The sequence below is a fragment of the Heteronotia binoei genome, chromosome 1, assembly GCF_032191835.1.
Source record: "Heteronotia binoei isolate CCM8104 ecotype False Entrance Well chromosome 1, APGP_CSIRO_Hbin_v1, whole genome shotgun sequence".
Lineage (NCBI taxonomy): Eukaryota > Metazoa > Chordata > Lepidosauria > Squamata > Gekkonidae > Heteronotia > Heteronotia binoei.
This window is the reverse complement of record NC_083223.1, coordinates 159,872,620-159,891,043: the sequence shown is the minus strand read 5'-3', so window position 1 is coordinate 159,891,043 and position 18,424 is coordinate 159,872,620. Positions and strand designations below refer to the sequence as shown.

At 41.5% G+C, this 18,424-nt stretch overlaps 1 protein-coding gene across 4 annotated transcripts in view; it reads right to left on the bottom strand.

The window, feature by feature from the left end:
* Positions 1–18,424, bottom strand: part of RYR2 (ryanodine receptor 2) — a 757,628-nt gene that overhangs the window by 249,352 nt on the left and 489,852 nt on the right. For all 4 annotated transcript variants that reach the window (XM_060243352.1, XM_060243324.1, XM_060243334.1 and 1 more), the window contains 6 exons: positions 15,358–15,463; positions 14,350–14,470; positions 12,645–12,814; positions 7,849–8,069; positions 6,585–6,675; positions 4,199–4,339 (listed from right to left, as the gene is read on the bottom strand). In XM_060243352.1, the coding sequence (XP_060099335.1) occupies positions 4,199–4,339; positions 6,585–6,675; positions 7,849–8,069; positions 12,645–12,814; positions 14,350–14,470; positions 15,358–15,463 (850 nt within the window). The remainder of the gene's footprint in view (positions 1–4,198; positions 4,340–6,584; positions 6,676–7,848; positions 8,070–12,644; positions 12,815–14,349; positions 14,471–15,357; positions 15,464–18,424) is intronic.

The following is an 18,424-nucleotide window of genomic DNA, read 5'->3' as shown; positions in this document are numbered from 1 at the left end:
CAAGGAGGTCCACCAGTGGGGCAAGAAGCCCTCCCATTGTGCCCCCCCCCAAGCACCAAGAATACAGAGCATCACTGCCCCAGACAGAGAGTTCCAACAATAGGCTGTGGCTACTTCTTTCTCTACCTTCTCTATCCCATGCATAATCTTGTAAACCTCGATCATGTCACCCCACAGTCGACGTTTCTCCAAGCTAAACAGCCCCAAGTGTTTTAACCTTTCTTAATAGCCAAAGTGTTGCAACCCTTTAATCATTCTAGTTGCCCTTTTCTGCACGTTTTCCAATACTATAATATCTTTTTTGAGATGTGGTGACCAGAATTGTACACAGTATTCCAAATGAGGCCGCACCATCTATTTATACAGGGGCATTATGATACTGGCTGATTTGTTTTCAGTTCCCCTCCTAATAATTCCCAGCATGGCGTTGGCCTTTTTTATTGCAATCGCACACAGTCTCGACATTTTCAGTGAGTTATCTAGCATGACCCCAAGATCTCTCTCTTGGTCTGTCTCTGCCAGTTCACACCCCATCAATTTGTATTTGTAGCTAGGATTTTTGGCCCCAATGTGCATTACTTTGCACTTGGCCACATTGAACCTCATCTGCCACATTGATGCCCACTCACCCAGCCTCAACAGATCCCTTTGGAGTGCCTCACAGTCCTCTCTGGTTCTCACCATCCTGAACAATTTAGTGTCATCTGCAAACTTGGCCACTTCACTTGGCCAATCCCAACTCCAAATCATTAATGAACAAGTTAAAGAGCATGGGACCCAGTACTGAGCCCTGCGGCACCCCACTGCTTACCCCACTTCCTTCACTGCGAAGACTGCTCATTTATATTCACTCTCTGCTTCCTGTTAATTAGCCAGTTTTTGATTCACAAGAGGACCTGTGCTTTTACTCCATGATTCTCGAGCTTACTAAAGAGCCTTTGATGAGGAACTCTGATGACCAATGGATGGGCCATTGGTCTGATCCAACATGGCTTCTCTTACGTCCTTATGTTCTTATGCTACCTTCCACTCCTCAGAAACGGAGACAGATTACATATTTTTGTCAGGAGATCCACAAGTTAACCTTTCAGAACTCTTGGATGTATGCCAAACGGGCCTGGTGACTTATTAGTTTTTAATTTGTCTATCAGTTGTAGGACCTCCTCTCTCGTCACCTCAGTCTGACTCAGGTCCTTCAACCCCTCCCAAACTTAATGGTTCTGGAGTGGGCAAACACTTCTCATCTTCCACAGTGAAGACGGAGGCAAAAAACGCATTCAGCTTCTCAGCCATTTCCCTATCTTCCTTCAGTAATCCTTTGACCCCTTGGTCATCCAAGGGCCCCACTGCATCCCTGGCTGGTTTCCTGCTTCTAATGTATTTGAAGAAATTTTTATTGTTTGTCTTTATGTTTTTTGCAATATGCTCCTCATAGTCCCTTTTTGCCTGCCTGATCACAGTCTTGCATTTGATTTGCCACAGCCCGTGTTCCATTTTATTAACCTCACTTGGACTAGCTTTTCACCGCTTAAAGGAATCCTTACCTTTTACAGCTTCCATTACTTTATTTGTTAACCATATAGGCTTTTTTTATACCTATTTGTGCCTTTCCTGACTTGTGGTATATATTTTCATCTAACATGATCTAGCTCTCCTCTGAGTAAGCAAACGTGATCGGACACACGTACCTGAATATCTTTCACATCGCTAGTGTTCATTGTTCTGAAGTGTAGTGCAAAACTTGATTTTCAGTAGACCTATTTGGATTCCTTATTTGCTGTGTTGTGATATCTATGCAAGAAGAACAACTTTCTGTCCTTTTTTTTCTATGCACAACAAGCTTCTCCTACAACCTGAGGTAAGTTCAGATGCAGCCTTTAAAGCAGTGGTTCACAACCTTTTTGTTACCAGGGACCAGTTTCATGGAAGACCATTTTTCCATGGACCAGTGTAGGGGTTTTTGTCACCCCAGGCTGCCATCCTGCCGCCACCCCATCCCTGCCCCCCATGGGGGTCTTTAAATGAGAGATAGATGAAAGTCACTGCCGCACTGCCCCTTCCGCCTACCCAGGTCCTGGGCAGATGAAAGAGGTGGTGCTTCAGAGTGAGACCATGCTGCCTCTTTGGTCCACCTGAGTCCCGGGTGGGCAAAAGGGGTGGTGGGGCTGCTCTGCCTCACTCTGAGGCTGCCTCCTCGCAAGGCCTTTGGAAAGGGACAGAGCTGAGTTGCTTCAATATAGGGAGAGGCAGAGACCACAAAACAGACTTGTTTGGTCTCTGGATTTTTCTCATCGAGCCATGGCTGTTAAGCAAATTATTCAGAGGTATTGGCACGTTGTTCAACACATACTGGATTGCCATCTCCCACCCATGGTGGCTTTTAAGAGAACCAAGAATCTGAAAGAAAGGCTGATTAGGGTGGATGTTAGGTGCGTGGAGAGACATGATAGCTGTCAGGGTCATGACAATAGCAAACTCTCAGGGCACCAGAAATGAGGAGGCTGTAAAGCATACAAATAAATGCATGTTGCCTCGGACTTTGTTGAACCTAGAAGCAATTATAGGGTGGTCTCTAAATCATTCTCCAATTGCTCCACACATGCTACTATATACTGTGCTTTCTGTTCTTGTCCTAGGACTTATGTTCACTGCACAATGAGACCCCTTAAAACCAGGGTTTTGGAACATGTTTGCCATTTGAAAAATGAGGTACAGGGGGCTCCGCTCACTGATCACTTTAAAGAATTCAGGCTTGATCCCGAGTCTATAAGGTTTTTTGTATTGCAGAAGGTGAAGACTACATCTATTCATGGAGAAAATGTACAAAAAAATTATTATAGAAAGAGGCAGAATGGATTTTCAGGTTGCGTTCCCTGGAACCTATTGGTTTTGATCAACAGAATGATTTGTCTTGTTTTTTATAATATTCTTGATGATATAGTGGAGACATTAGCTTTTGAACTATAGTTTTTTAAGAGGTAATCAGGTGCACCTGGCGTGTGTTATAAGGAAGCTGGACTTACAATGGAGGGCTGAGCGTTTGCCAATCTTAAAGTTTGAATTTCTGTGGTGTGCAGTAATGAGAATGAATTGTTTGTGAATATTCTTGTTGTAAGTATCATTGTATGGAAATCTGAACAGTCATTCCGTGTTCTTTAATGTATTTATGACATATGATTGTATTCATGTAGGCTCTTGAGAAAGCTTGGGTTGTCCCCGAAACGCGCCATGGGCAGCCCCCGAAATGCGCATAGGAGTATCGTTGAAAAACGTGTTGAGAAACAAAATACGGAGGAGAGAAGAGTGTTGTTTTACAGTCCCTGAGAACAGACTGAGACGTATATGAAACATGGTGACACTTCTTCTTTGTTTTACAGTCAGCAGGAATATGTACCTTTATGGATTGTTTCCAGCGTTAAATGACTTACTTATCTGAAACTATGAATGGAGATGGACTGAGCTTTTTGTATAAATTATTTGATATCTATCTGACTGTTTATCTATACACCTTGAGTTTTGTTGTTTGCCTTTAAGTTTGCATTGGATTGTTTTTAACTCTTTCTAGAGTCATAAAGTATTTTAGAATGGTCTGAAATTTGTATTTTGCCACACAGATTATTCTGGGCACTGAGTCCTGGGCAGGCAAAAGGGGTGATGCAGCGCCTCTGCCTTGTTCCATGGCCCGGTTGCTAACAGGCCACGGACCAGTACTGGTCTGCAGCCTGGGGGTTAGGGACCCCTGCTTTAAAGCAATATGAAAAGTGATTACTAAAGAATCTGGTGCCCACTTACAAGTCCTTGATTCATAATAAATATAAAAATAATAGCAGATAACCATTCAATACCCTTAGTCCTGCTGATACCCTTAGTCATCTGATCCAATAATTACCTATGAAATACAGTGGAATGTAAAAGAGCAATAGAAACACAGACCTATAGACCTTGTCCTTTTCTTGAAGGCAGCTATATGCAGTCATTCAATAGTGAACCATACAAAAGTATCAGGGTGGAGGAGAAACCCAATATAAAAGAAACTACAACTACTTGCAACTATGATGCACAACCTAAAACATACTTGTAGAACTAAAAACTGCTGTATTAGAATTTTCACTTTGTATTCTTATTACATCATCAGCCAATCTACCTGGTAGGGAACATTTTAAAAGGAACTCCCAATTCAGTATAACTTAAAAGTTACCTTTTGAGACAAGGCATCAAATATACCCCAGAACAATTTTCTGGACAGATGAAGTTCCTCTTCTGAAGCAGCACCAAAGTTGCCCCATCCTCCTGGTAAGCAATAATACTTCCAGCATCTTTCATAATGATTTGTCAGCAGCTGAATAAAATGTAAATGCATGAAAATGTATTTCTCTTTTATTTTATTTCCAGTCCATTATTTGACTAATAAAACCCATCAAATATTTTTTGGATCAGAATTTTCTAAACTTGCCTGGAGGAACAACGGCCTAACACAATGCTTGGATATGACAAAAATATATAACAGTGAAATGGTATACAGTCCATTTATGCATGATAGCTCATTTTTAAAGAATCCAGTATAAGCTTTTTAGAGCTGCCAGATGTCATAACATTAAGTTATAGAAAGGCCTTGCGTGCAAGTCTTTTGCATTAAACATAATGTAAGTCTTGTGGCATGTTAAAAATAAATGAATTGACTGTAGCACAGTGCACAAAAAGTTATGTCCCAATAAATCTGTTAATCTTTAAGTAGTCACAAACAGAAATAGTTATGAATCTAAAAATTCCAGTTCAGTTTAGTCCACCAAACACCCAATATCCCTGCAAGGAAGAGAAGTTCACAATTAGGAGGGTATAAAAATTGGGTCCTCAGTCAAGGCATTTGGTGTGAGCAGAGAGACAAGAATGGCTTAGAGCCCTGAGCCCACCTAACACCCAAACCCTAGCATGGGAGAGAATCACAATCATAATGTGGGTCTTCAGCCAAGGCACTCAGTAGCTAAGCCCCACCATTCAGCATGAGCAGAGAAATGCTGTGGCTCAGAGCCCTGAGTCCACCTAACAGCGAAACCCCACCAGGGAGGTGGAGTTCACAGTCAGGAGGGAATATATGAGTGTGCTCTGCTACTCAGCTTTTAATTTGTTCCCTACCTCTCTGTGTAACTGCAGTGCAAATAGCCAACAGATAAAAAGGTGAGGGAGCTGAACTGAGCATATATGTAGCTTTCTGATCCCATAGAGCAGGATGGGAACTCTGTTATTGACAACCAGGAGTGCCTGTTAAACTTTGGAGGGCTCCTAATGGTGTTTCCAAGGCTGGAGAATTCCACCCCACTGTGGTGTTGGAGTTTTGTAAACATTTTAATGGAGTGAAGACCATATGTCTGGAAATGTGTCTATTCATGAACTACCACAAACCAATACAAACAACACCAAAGTTTGTGGAATGCTCATCCCAGACATCCTTCCATGAACATTGCTTTGCAAACCATGAACCAGCCAAAATTCATGATGACCTTTACTTCGTGAGCCGGTTTGTGCCCATCCCTAGTTCTGTGTGTATGCCTCTAGGAGCTTTGTAGTCCAGTAACTGATTACTAACCAAAAGAGTATCTACCAAAAGTGGGTGATATGTAGATTCCATATGGCACCCAATAGTAGCTGAGCCATGGCATTCTGTACCATCTTGTCACAAAAGAGGGGAATTATAGGATCTAACCTATTATTATTAGATCACCGAGTTGTGAAAAGATGCATTGGAATCATTTGAACATGTGTACGTATTTCTTTGAATGTATGTACACCAGTAATATACAAAACATTATGAAGAAATGTGGGTTATACACTAAAGGTTGATTAAATTCCCTCAAAAACAGTAACTACACTAATAATATATTCACCAATGCATGCTAATTAGTCTCCTATTCAAGCAAACTGTACCAGATTATTTGAATTAATATCCCTATTTTGACATTGTATTATTTTATTTGTGCAAAAGAGGATTCTGGTCCTGTTAGTGGGGACTGAATATAAGATTTCCACTTGTCCCAACTGTCCCCTCTGCATCCATTTGATTTTCTAAATTATTGTATGGATAAATTGCATTAGAGAGGAATTGCCCTTCAACTGCTGCATAAAATATGCTGATTATGCTGCATATTTTTGCAGGTGGTATCACTATTTATAATGATGTTGCTGTGTAATAGAACTTAATTCTATCTGGTTTTTGTCTTGAATAACTAATTACAGACCTATGAGACTGAAATTCTCAAATGTTTCCATTCAGAGCCATCTTTGTATTTTGGATCCAGAATAATATTTCCTTCCACAAAGTGCACTTTTCCTGCCATTTGCCTCATGTGGCAGCCTGTAAAATCCAACACCCCCCCCCCCCAATCCTGGTCTTGTGAGAGAGGGAACTAGATCAAAGCCAATGAAATCCTCTAAACCAATCCAGATACTGTGATTCAAATATTATACTGGCTATCACTGACAGTGATGTAACATTACTACATGGTACAGTAATATCACAGCCATAGTTCTCTAGAGAATGAGGACAAGTGAAATAAATTGCATATTCTGAAGAGGAAGACTAAACTTACCTTGAGAGGCATCTTTACATGTTCATTTAATAGTGGAATATCAAATACTAATCTTCTCAACAAATGTTGCATCATTGAAGGCCGGAGTTGACTACAAGTAGAAATAAAAGCTTGAATATATGGATATGTGCAAGATTAGAAACAGATTTATGTGAAACCATCAATGGCCAATAAAAGGATATTATAGAATTGGAAAACGTGCAGAAAAGGGCAACTAGAATGATTAAAGGTTTGGAACACTTTCCCTACGAAGAAAGGTTAAAACACTTGGGGCTCTTTAGCTTGGAGATATGTCGACTGCGGGGTGACGTGATAGAAGTTTACAAGATTATGCATGGGATGGAGAAAGTAGAGAAAGAAGTACTTTTCTCCCTTTCTCACAATACAAGAACTCATGGGCATTCAATGAAATTGCTGAGCAGTCAGGTTAAAACGGATAAAAGGAAGTACTTCACCAAAAAGGTGATTAACACATGGAATTCACTGCCACAGGAGGTGGTGGTGGCTACAAGCATAGCCAGCTTTAAGAGGGGATTGGATAAAAATATAGAGCAGAGGTCCATCAGTGGCTATTAGCCACAGTATATATATGTGTGTGTGTATACACACACACACACACATATATTGGCCACTGTGTGACACAGAGTGTTGGACTGGATGGGCCATTGGCCTGATCCAACATGGCTTCTCTTATGTTCATTATTCTAGTCAAACAAATACAGGATCAATAGCAATTGTAAAAAAAAAAAAACACTGCTTGTTATACAACATATAACTTAAGATTATAAAGTGGGAACCTTTGGAAATGGTAGAAATATGGAAATGATGTGTCAATATTCCAAAAACTGCCTAAATAATAGTAGAACTGGGTATGTAATGAATGCTGTCTCTGTACTTGCTTTGTCAGAAAGTAATTTCTTTATACTTTCACATGGGAAATTCTTGACAAATCTGAAAACCATTTGATTTTTGTCCTTCAAAATAAATAAGATTTCTAGTTCTCATGGCTGTAGTTAAAATTTCTGAGGTACATTTCATGCTTGAAGGATGACAAGTATATATTCTGTGGTTTTGGATGTGTACATGTATATACACATACACAGAATTCAATGTATAAAACAATTTATTCCATCTATTTCTGCTACATTGTTGAAAGATATTATTACTTCAACAATCCCATCTTTGTTATATATCACTGAATTCCTACTGGACGTTTTTGCTCCAGCAAATCATTTTGCTATCAAAGCCAGGGCTACTTTCTTACCCACAAATGGAGAGTAGGCACTCTTCAATAGAGTCCCGCTGAGCTTTGGTAAGAGAGCAGCCCTTGGAGAGTCGGTATACAGTATGCAACAAGGAATCTATAAGGGAAGCATGATGTTCGGTGCCAGCAAAAAGAGGAGCACATCTAGTCAGCAAAGGCAAAACAGCAGTACAGAGGTACCGATTGAGGGCCAAGGCCATATCTGTGGCACTCAGAGCAACCTACAAGATAAAAAGTGAGTTCAAATAGGTGAGTTTTATTACACAGAAATTGATTCTATATAACAAATGTTATATTACTTAACAGTTGTTTGTAAAGATGGTACATGGATATTAACCATACCTTTATCAATTAAAATAAACATAATAATTCACTGCCAGTATAGGATGCAGTATCTCTCATATCCTGGTGGGATTCACTTTAGGGTCCACTCATTGCACTAAGTCTCAGAAGGAGTGAAGAAAGGAATTAAATTTGAACATTTCCCACACATTCACGTTTATTTATTTATTAGATTCCATTTCTTACTCCTAATTTTCTTAGAAGTGGATCCACAAGCACTGGAATCAATTTGAGCAGGGTTCTTCCACACATCTGCCCTCCCTGTGCATTTTTACAGTTGTGGAACCACTTTATTTTGTTCTACATATGACTTAAATAATGACGATTTTCAATACAAGGTGTTGTTGTCATCAGTGTCATTACCAGTGGCATCACTCTCCCCTTTTTTAAAAAACAAACCCTGAAACATCAATATATCATTATAGTGTTGCAATGATAGTGTGACTAGGTAATACCCAGCTCCCTTTAAAAAGTGGGGTGGGCAGCATTGGGCACAGCACAATGAAACACAAAAGAACTGGTGCTGGCCAGCACTAATGGGAAGGCTGGAGCAACTGGCAGTACAAGAACAGTCAACATGGCAAATTGGATTGGGCAATCACAGCTGTGGAACAGTAATTGGAAAAAGAGAAGGGGCAAGAGGAAGAGAAAGAATGCTGAAGTTCAGTATGCCCTGCTCTACCAGTGACGGAATTACACCATCCCTTCATAGGACACCTTAAGAAAGTCCAGGAGTGCATCTGTTAATTCCAAATCATCTATATATCTAGTAATTCATGGGGGATCCATCTCTGGATACTTAAATTTGTTGACTGAGCCCATTCATGCAAAAATAAGATTTTTCAACAAACTTGAGGGACTCTATCCCAGGTTTGCAGAGAAATCCAAAAACTTCAAACAGAAATTGGGGGGAGGGATGGATTTAAATCCACCAGAACCACAGTATGGCTATCTATGTTTGCACACATAACACAACTTTATCAGCTGGCCTCCTCACAGTGGAGGTAGCAGTTGAAGGAGGAGTTAGGAGTAGCGGTTGTTATCACCAGCTGACCTACGCAGGTGAAGGATATATGCTAAAAGTGAGATAAAAGAGCATGGGGGGAGGGATTGAAGCATCACTTCATTCCTAGTGAGCAGGTGGGCGGGCAGGGAAGATGGAATGGGAATTGCTCCCCCCAACACCACCACTGAGCTGCATAAGCAGGAATAGCAGGAGCCAGTGAGTGGGTGGACCAGTAAGCAGCAGGGAGAAAGAGAGGGTAATTAATGAGTGTGTGTGGGATGGGAAGGATGCAAGAAATATCAGTGTGGATGTGTGTGTGTGAGAGAGAGAGTGTGGAGGGACTGAGAAAGAAAGAGGAATTGGCAGTGGTTTGTGCGAGACCAGATGGGCACAGAAAGAGGAATTGACAACAATTTGTGTGTGTGTGTTCACATGGGGGAGGAGGGAGAGAGGAGTGGAGAAAGAAAGATAGATTAAGTACAGTATATTGTGTTTGCATGTGTGAGACCAGGGGGGCACAAAAAGAAAGAGAAATTAATGTGCGAGTGTGTGTGTGTGTGTGTGAGAGAGAGAAAGAGAGGCATTGGGGAGTGAGAGGATAAGTATGTGTGTTTCAGGAGGCACTGGGGATGCAGGAAAAAAGAGAAAGTGAAAGCAGGGATTAGGGTTAATGGGACAGAAAGCAGAAAGACAGGCAATGGGGAGGGAGAACAAGAAAGTGAGATAAGGGATCAGGGACAGGTGAGAGAGCAAAAATGGAGGGAATGCATATGGTCCTTCTTACAATTTCCTCAAGGGTTCCCATTTGTGTATTCTAACAACAAAGTCAACCAAATCTGAAGATACTTAAATCCAGTGATTGGAGCTGTGAACAGATAAGACAGATCTTTCAACAAACCTGAAAAATGTCCCAGGTTTCAGGAAAAAAATTAAACCTAAAAATAATGATAAAAGGAACACTTGTAGCTTTAAAAAAAACCTGGAAGCCTCCAGTGGTAGCTGCTAGGCAACAACAGCATTGTAGACTTCATTTATGTCAGTAAAAGGTAGAGGCAGGGCCCTTTCCAGGGCTGTTTTGGCCTTTGAGGGAGGACTCATTGGGGCCAGGTCAGGCAGCAACCACTGGGTGACTTGATACCACCCAATTTGCATGACTCACCTAGGACTGGTTGCTAACTACTGTTTAACAGGAGCCACCCTATGAAAGGCAATGTGGTGTAGCAGTTTGAGCTTCAGAGTAGGGAGTGAGAAGCCTGAGTTTAAAGCACTAGTCTGCCAGGGAAGCTCAAAAAGTGATATTGTGCCAGTCACATGCTTTCAGTTTGACCTACCTCACAGGGTTGTTGTGAGGATAAAAAGGAGAAAAAGAAAATTATGTGAGCTGCTTTTGTCCCACTGAGGAGAAAAGTAGGGTAATAAATGAAGTAAATAAATAATAAATATAACTGAAGATGGGAGGGAGATAAAAGACATGTTGGTGAATGGCTGAGAAGGAGAGAATGAGGCATGGAAAGGGGAGAGGGCATGAAAGTTGCCAGGGAGATGAAAAGAAGAAATAGTGGGGTGGGGGGGGATACAGAAGAAAATGATGTGTCCCCCCCACAAGTCCTTGAAGGTTCCCTAACCTGCAAACAGTCCTGGCCCAGTGGAGGGCACCACACAATTGTGCCATGGTTTTTAAAATGTCCTGGGTTCAAAGCAAGAGATAGTGAGTACAGTTCTTTATTCAGTCTCAAGCTCAGCCAAGTCTCTGCTGGCCATAAGGCCAAACTCCAGTTCCAATACATAACAGTTTTCCAAGGTAGAGGCTGCTGAGGGGGAGAGAGAAAGCTGGAGACAGAGGGACAGATACAGGTAGGTGGCTGTTTGGTGGGAAGGAGAGAAGGAAGCAGGAAAAGGGGAAAGACTCTAGGGGCTTTCAGGGAAGGGAAAGAGAAAACCGGAGAGGATGAGATCTCTTCCATGAGTCCTTGCAGGTTCCTGCTTGTAATATTCCCAATTATTAATTAAACATATACATTAAAAGGGTAGTATGGAAATGAAGCATAAGATAAATTGTTTAAAATAGACATAGGAAGGACAGTCTCAGCAAGGAGAACATTCATCAACAGCAAATGGTCATAGGACAGCATGGGAATTATAAACCAGCTATGCCCACTTTTCAGTAGAAAAGAACCAGCGTGAAAATGCTTTTTATTATTTGTTTTTGCTTTGAGATTCTATAACAGGTTTCTTCCTCCCTTTCCTTGGCAAAATCACAGCAACACCAACTAGGGACTCTCAGCTTCTTACTTTCCCAAGCCTTGGTGTAAGTCCAACTGGGGAATATGTTTCAACAAACAAAAATCCTTTGTTTTTCTTTTGCTATCAAGTCACCTGTGGCGCAGAGTGTTAAAGCTGCAGTACTGCAGTCCTAAGCTCTGCTCACGACCTGAGTTTGATCCCTGGCGGAAGTTGGGTTTTCAGGTAGCCGGCTCGAAGTTGACTCAGCCTTCCAAAACGTTGTGAGAGCAACATCACCCGAATCGGAAATGATTGATGCTTGCACAGGGGACCTTTCTTTTCCTTCCACAGCTGACTTATGGAGACCCCATAGGTTTTCCATGGCAAGAGCTGTTTAGAGGTGGATTACCATTGCCTGTCTCTGCACAGAGACCTTGGACTTCCTTGCTGATTTCTCATCGAAATACTAACCAAATACTAACCAGCTTCAAAAATCTGATGAGATCAGGTTAACCTGGGCTATCTAGTTAAGGGACAAGCAGCCTAGCCTTCTTTCGATGGGATTCCAATGGAATTCCAATTACAAAACTCAGATATTGACATATATGGAATATTCTGAATATGGCAAATGAAGTCCAAACACTTTCACAGCCAAGCTGATAATCAGGAATGAATATTTTTATGAATATTTATCTAGTATTTTATGATACAAAAAGTAATTAAACAAGCATCGGTATACAAATGTACAGCTTTTTATTTTAATATCAATTTGAATTATGCTTGTGTTACAATTATAGAAATAAAATTTTAATATGGATGTTTAAGTCCCCAAATTTAGGCTCTGACTGAGGACCCTTCCTTTGACCATGGAAGCCTTCTTCTGATGGAGCAGGGCTCTTCACTTTAGTGGAATGTAGTCATAGGATCCAGCCTACTAGGAGCATCAAGCTGTAGTGTTCAGTGTTTCATTTATCCTCCCAGTAAACCTATGTGTTATTTCCTTTTTAGTTCAAATTACTGATGGAGACCAGAGATGCAGACATTTTTCCAGTATTACCTATCAAGTCTTTCGAATATGAACTCAAATTTTACAAGTACTTCAAAAATATATCCAAGAGTAGTAATTAGATGACCACAGAACACTAACGTTCTAAATCTGAGGAACTGAGTTAAAATGTACCCATAGTATGGGACTTAAAGAATTTGCAATTACAAATGACATTACCGTATCTAATGAAGCAGCTGCACGAAGATCTGGCAGAAAGCCAACTTCTAGAAGATGTAGAAGAAAATCCTGATTTTCAATTCCATAGACCCTATCAAGGAACAATACCATGGCTGCCTTGTGGTCTGGGCAAAACCCCTCTGACATATCAGGTTCCACCACAGTACCATCTGAAAGATATTAATCAATCATATGATAACTTCATCTACACAAATTATTTCATAATGCTAATTCCTGCCACAAAGATTGGGCATATATTCTGTTAGATTTTTTTTGTTTTAGAAAGGCAATCATTTTACAATCTGAATAAATATAATTTGACAACCAAAATCCATATCAATCACTACTCCAATATCAAGCACAATGGGCACTCAAAGATCAGACAGACCAACTGATACCCTCCTTGCCATTGAAAAAACTGAGAAAACTCTGGCAGGTGTGAGAACTCCATGTGAACACAGAGCTCTTACATCTACAAAGAATCCTACACTGGGAAAATAGAAAACATAGTTCCTAATTTAAAAATATAGTAAATAACATATAAATAAAAAATTACCATCCAATACTTTTAGGTATTCTTAAAATTATGTAAGAAGAATTAATGTGAAAATCTGAAAATCCCTAAAATAATAAATTGTACAGACTGAATAAAGTAGAAACTGAATACAAATTATAACGCGTGCTCAATAAACATTGAAAAATGAATGTGTGTACTCTAAAAAAAATCAAAAGTCATGCTATTTTAAAAGTTTTCACATAAAATTTAATTAAGTATGACTCAGCCTGCTCAGCTCATGCACAGATGGCATTAACTTATTGTATGTACAAGGCCTTCTTGTGGAACAATTAATACAATTAGCTAAAATTGGCAGCCCAAAGATGACCTAAAACATGAGTCCAAACCAGAGGTTATTTTGTAGTAAAATAGGTGGTGGAGCTCATCCAGGGATTGTTATGCAGCTGCAATACTATTCAATGGACAAGGAGGTGGGACTCTCAGAAGGAGGAGGTGGAACTTTCAGAAAGGTGCAGGACCTGTGCTCCTGTGAGCTCCCACTGAATCTGAGGCCTGGTCCAAACATAAGCAACTGGACCCCAATTGACCAGTATGTAGCAATCTAACCAGTCCCTTCCCAGTTCTTCTTGATGTCCAGGACAAACTTTCATTGGAACAACAGTCCCTGAGAAGTCCCATAAATACTCATGCCCATAAACCTCATACCTCCTTCCATTACCTGTGCAAAGTCTAGAGGATAAAACCAGCCACTCACTTGCGCCTTGTATGCAGTCTATATAAAAGAGAATTTACTTCAAAGATAATTTTTGTGGCAGAAAAAATATGTCAAGCAATAAATAACGTTGATGCTGAGGTTACAGTATATGCTACAAATCTACAGTAATTGTCAGATAATGCATTGTGCAAGGGGTTTTGCTTTTGTTTTTATCTGTTTATTTTTTTCTAATAAAAGCTTATCATAATGATATGCTTCTGCTTCATGACAACTGGCAGTTTCAATTGCAGTTCTATACTATTTTATATTTAAATTATGTTCCACTCACATCTCAAAATGATTTTTCTGACTCACAGAATACATATTTAAATTTCTACATGTGTCACCAAGGTAAACATTGAATTCAATCAGCTTTAATTTTATTTTTTTGGCAGCATGCAGGAGGAATAAAAATTATATGCAAATTTTCTTACCTTTTGCTATTGTTGGCATGTGGAAAGGAATGCTAATTACACCCACCAAATCTTCTAAGGGAATCAAAGACCGTAGAATAGATCTGATTCTAATAGCTTCACCTTTGCCAGCATGGATTAGCTAACAAAGGAATAATGTAAGCACATATTCATAAGAATAGTACCTGTATGAAGTTTTATTAATGTTTTATAATAGTTTTACTTACCAATATTATAAATAACATACACGACAATAATTTCACAATGAAAGGCTAAAATAATGGGGACTAGAACAAGGGACATCAACAAACTTAATCAAGAATGGCTTTATGGTGTTCATTGCAATTTATGAACACTAATGGGAAAGTTGCAGAGCTAAGTACAGTTGCAAACTCAAATTCTCCAGTTCAAACTACATGAATTATATGTGAGAATAGCTCCTAACCCAATTTCCAAAGTGTTTCCTGATGTGATTCACTTTGAGCACAGAAGAAAGTTTGAACTAGAGAATTTGAGCTTGCAACTGTACTTACCACAGAGAACAGGCAACCTTTAATTTGACTGCTAATTGATTGGCTAGACTTCTAGCTGACTGGCAAAACTTCGTGTCAAGCAAAAAACTGGGTTCTTGCAAGATTCATTAGGTTCCGGAGAAGAAACAAAGGCACACAGAGCCACTAAACAGTAATTCTTACCTTAAAATCTTAAACAAAAGGTTTATTATTTTTATATGTGCCTTTTAAAATTAGAGGTAATTGGCAGATGAGTGGCAGGAAGGGTTGCTGCAGGAAAGTTATGTAATCATGTGAGAAAGCAGCTCACAGAACAAGTAGTTGCCACTCACATTAAGCAAATCTTCCTGCTTAACTGAACGCAATTAGTTACAACTAAAGCTTAACCTAGAAAGTCTACTGTATTTGATTTGGTCTTGGAGAGAAACAACAGCACTATTAGAGGATCCCTGGGCCATGACAGAAACTATTTGTTCACAGAACACAGATATTCCTTTAGCAAAAGTAATAAACCTACATGCATTTCTGGAGCACAGCGTCCTAAGAGATCAATCAAAGCAGCATAAAAAGTCATGATGGCATTTCCCGTGTGAATTGTGTCATCCTCTTCTTCCACTTCACTTCTAGCATTTTTCCCCCGACAGAAATAAAACACAAAAAGATGATAAGGTATTTTTTCAATTACAACCGCCCCACAGCCAAAAAAAAAATCAAATAATTACATATGATAACTTAAATTTAGTCAAACCGAGATTCATAGTCAACTAAAACACTAAGGTACCTGACCTGATAAAATCATCAAGCACATTCCTAGAGGCTCCAAATGGGCATCAGTGTTGGTCTGAAGCAGTAGAACAAAGCAAGAGTCAAGTTGCACCTTTAAGACCAACAAAGTTTTATTCGGAATGTAAGTTTTCGTGTAATCTAAGCACACTTCATCAGACAATAGTATGGAATGGCAAGCAGTCCTAAATACAGAGAAAGTGGGCTGTGAGTTATGTGACTTATGATTCTTTAAATCTGCTAAAAAAAACATTTCCATGACTCTGCATACTAATTCACAGCCCACTTTCTCTATATTTAGGACTGCTTGCCATTCCATACTATTGTCTGATGAAGTGTGCTTAGAGTACACGAAAGCTTACATTCTGAATAAAACTTTGTTGGTCTTAAAGGTGTTACTTGACTCCTGCTTTGTTCTATTCTAAAGGCTATTCACAATTGGCTGAGTTAATAAAAAGTAGCTCTTCATGTGCTTCCATTCTTCAGTAAATTGGTTCTGGTTCTTTTACAACAGAATCCTAAGGGGGAAGGGCTAAGGGACTTGGAGCTCCTTGCCCTGTGGACTCAGAGTAAGGGCAAGGCACTGGTGGTGGGCGCTGCACAGAGAAGGCATTTAGATAGTACAGGGCAAGTTCTTTGACATGCAAGGAGAAGAGCGAAGTCTCTGCTCTGTGGCTAACCTCTCCGTTCCCAAGTCCAAACAGGTACTCTGGACACTCAGTGCACAGGGCTGGCCACATGAAGACAGGTAGGTGTGAGTGCACACCCCAACCTTGCAACCCCGCTTTGCTTGCATCTGGGAAGAGGGCCACACCGCTCATTCCTGCTGCCCCTGCATGCCGCTGGAGCCCCCCCCCCCTTGCATTCCACAGAAATGGTCTGTCCGTTGCCTTGTTCCTACCACTGACGGTGCAATGGGGGGATCAGCAGCTACTTCAATGCCTGTGAGGAGGCTAGTCAGTGACTGTCGCTTTAAGGCAGTCCCTAGCCAACATGTGCCTCATGCTGCCGTGGCTGATGAACTGCAAGCAATTCACAAGGACAGCAACTCAGGACAGGAGGGTGAGTGTCGGCTGGTTCTCTCCTGTGCTAAGGGGAGGGAGTGTGTTCTGTCACACACACACACCACCCTCCTGACCCTGGCATCAGGTGGCTTGGCACTCCTCCCCAGGTGCTCCAGATCTTTTTCTATGTTTTGGGGATTCGACAGAGAGGCTTCCAGTGATGGCGAGTCTGAGCGCGCGCCCCCCCCTCTACTTAGGCAGCTGTTCCTGCCCTCCTCTCAGAGTGGAGCCTCATGCCCTGCAGAACTTTCCAACTTCCACTTAGTTCCTGCACAATAAATAAAGCCTTAAATGTGTCTCCACTTTTGTCTCCCTTGTCTGGCTTCTGCTTCATGCTCCTATCTGCCCCTCTCCCCCCCTTCTGCCATTCTGTCTGTGGGCTTCCCAGGGAATGTCTAAGGGCAAGCTCTCTTGCTTGGAGAGATGAGGGGGGGGGAATGAGCCACCTGGTTGAGAGGCTGCACAGGGGAGGTTCTTTCCCCCCCCATCCCATGGGCAGGCAGGTGGTCTGGGACCAGATGCATCACCACAGCCTGCCTGAGCCCACAGCCTGTCCAACCCCATGGAGCTGCTGTGCTCACGGCACAGAGCAGAGGGAAGTGTAGGGGGGCCAATGCAATGCGCGCCTGGCTGGTGCCTAGCACCCTACTGCCACTGGAGAAAAGGTTCCCCACAAATAGCAGGGGGATGTCAGGGAGGGACTCCAAGTCCCTGCCGGGGAGGGCTTCCCTGTGGGGCTTGGTGGCATGCCAGGACTCTGTCTGCTCATTCCAATACCCACATTTGCCTGTCTCCCTGACATCTCTGACTGCAGACTCCTGCACTATATGTTTCCTGTTTGTTTATGGCTCGTTGGGAGGGCACATGACTCTACTCATCTGCCTGCCAATGGCACAAGTCTCTGACAGTGGGTGGGCACAGCCATGGGACTGGCCAATCCTATGGCTCTGCACTTCCCTTCTCCTCCGCCACCTTGGCAGTGAACCAGGCTTCTCTCTCGCATGTGCACACACACCCAGCCTCATTCCTTTCCCCTCCCCGCGTCAGCAGGACTTCTTTCCTTTGACTTGGGCTATATGCCTGTGATTGGCACAGTTATCTGTCAGGGGGCAGGGAGGGTCAGGCGAGCAGCCTCTTTGGAGCTGCCTCTTCCCACCCCAACTGTCATGTGTCATAGTGCCTGCTCCAGAATTGGCCAATCTGGAAGCCTTGGGAGGCCCCTCCCCTTCTGCTGCCTCCGCCTTGGGAGTCACACTACAGCAGAGTTGCCATTGCAATGGTCTCACATGCGGTGAGCTACACTTCTTCTCTCCCCCCTCCATGCCCAAGCATGCCAAAGCCCTTAGGAAGTGGACTAGTGATGCCTCAGTTACGCCCACGTTTCAGCAGCCAGCCTCCGCGTAAGTCAGGATTGGGCTGCCCACTTTTCAACATAGGAAAATGTGACTATAAAATTATTTCTTTACATTTATGGCACAATCCATCATCACACATGGAGGGGGGAGTGAGCTGTATTGAGATCAATGTTAATTCCTTCATACATGTGATGGATTGTGCCTTATTGTTCACAACTTAAATAATTCTTCACAAACAGAAAAGGTTAGCAAACCATCATAACAGCTTTGAAAAACAGAATCTCCCTCTCTCATATATGCAACTGTAACACCATATGAAATTTAGAAAGCATAAAAACTATGTCCAGCCTCCCATACAATCAACTGTGTCATGCAAAAAATT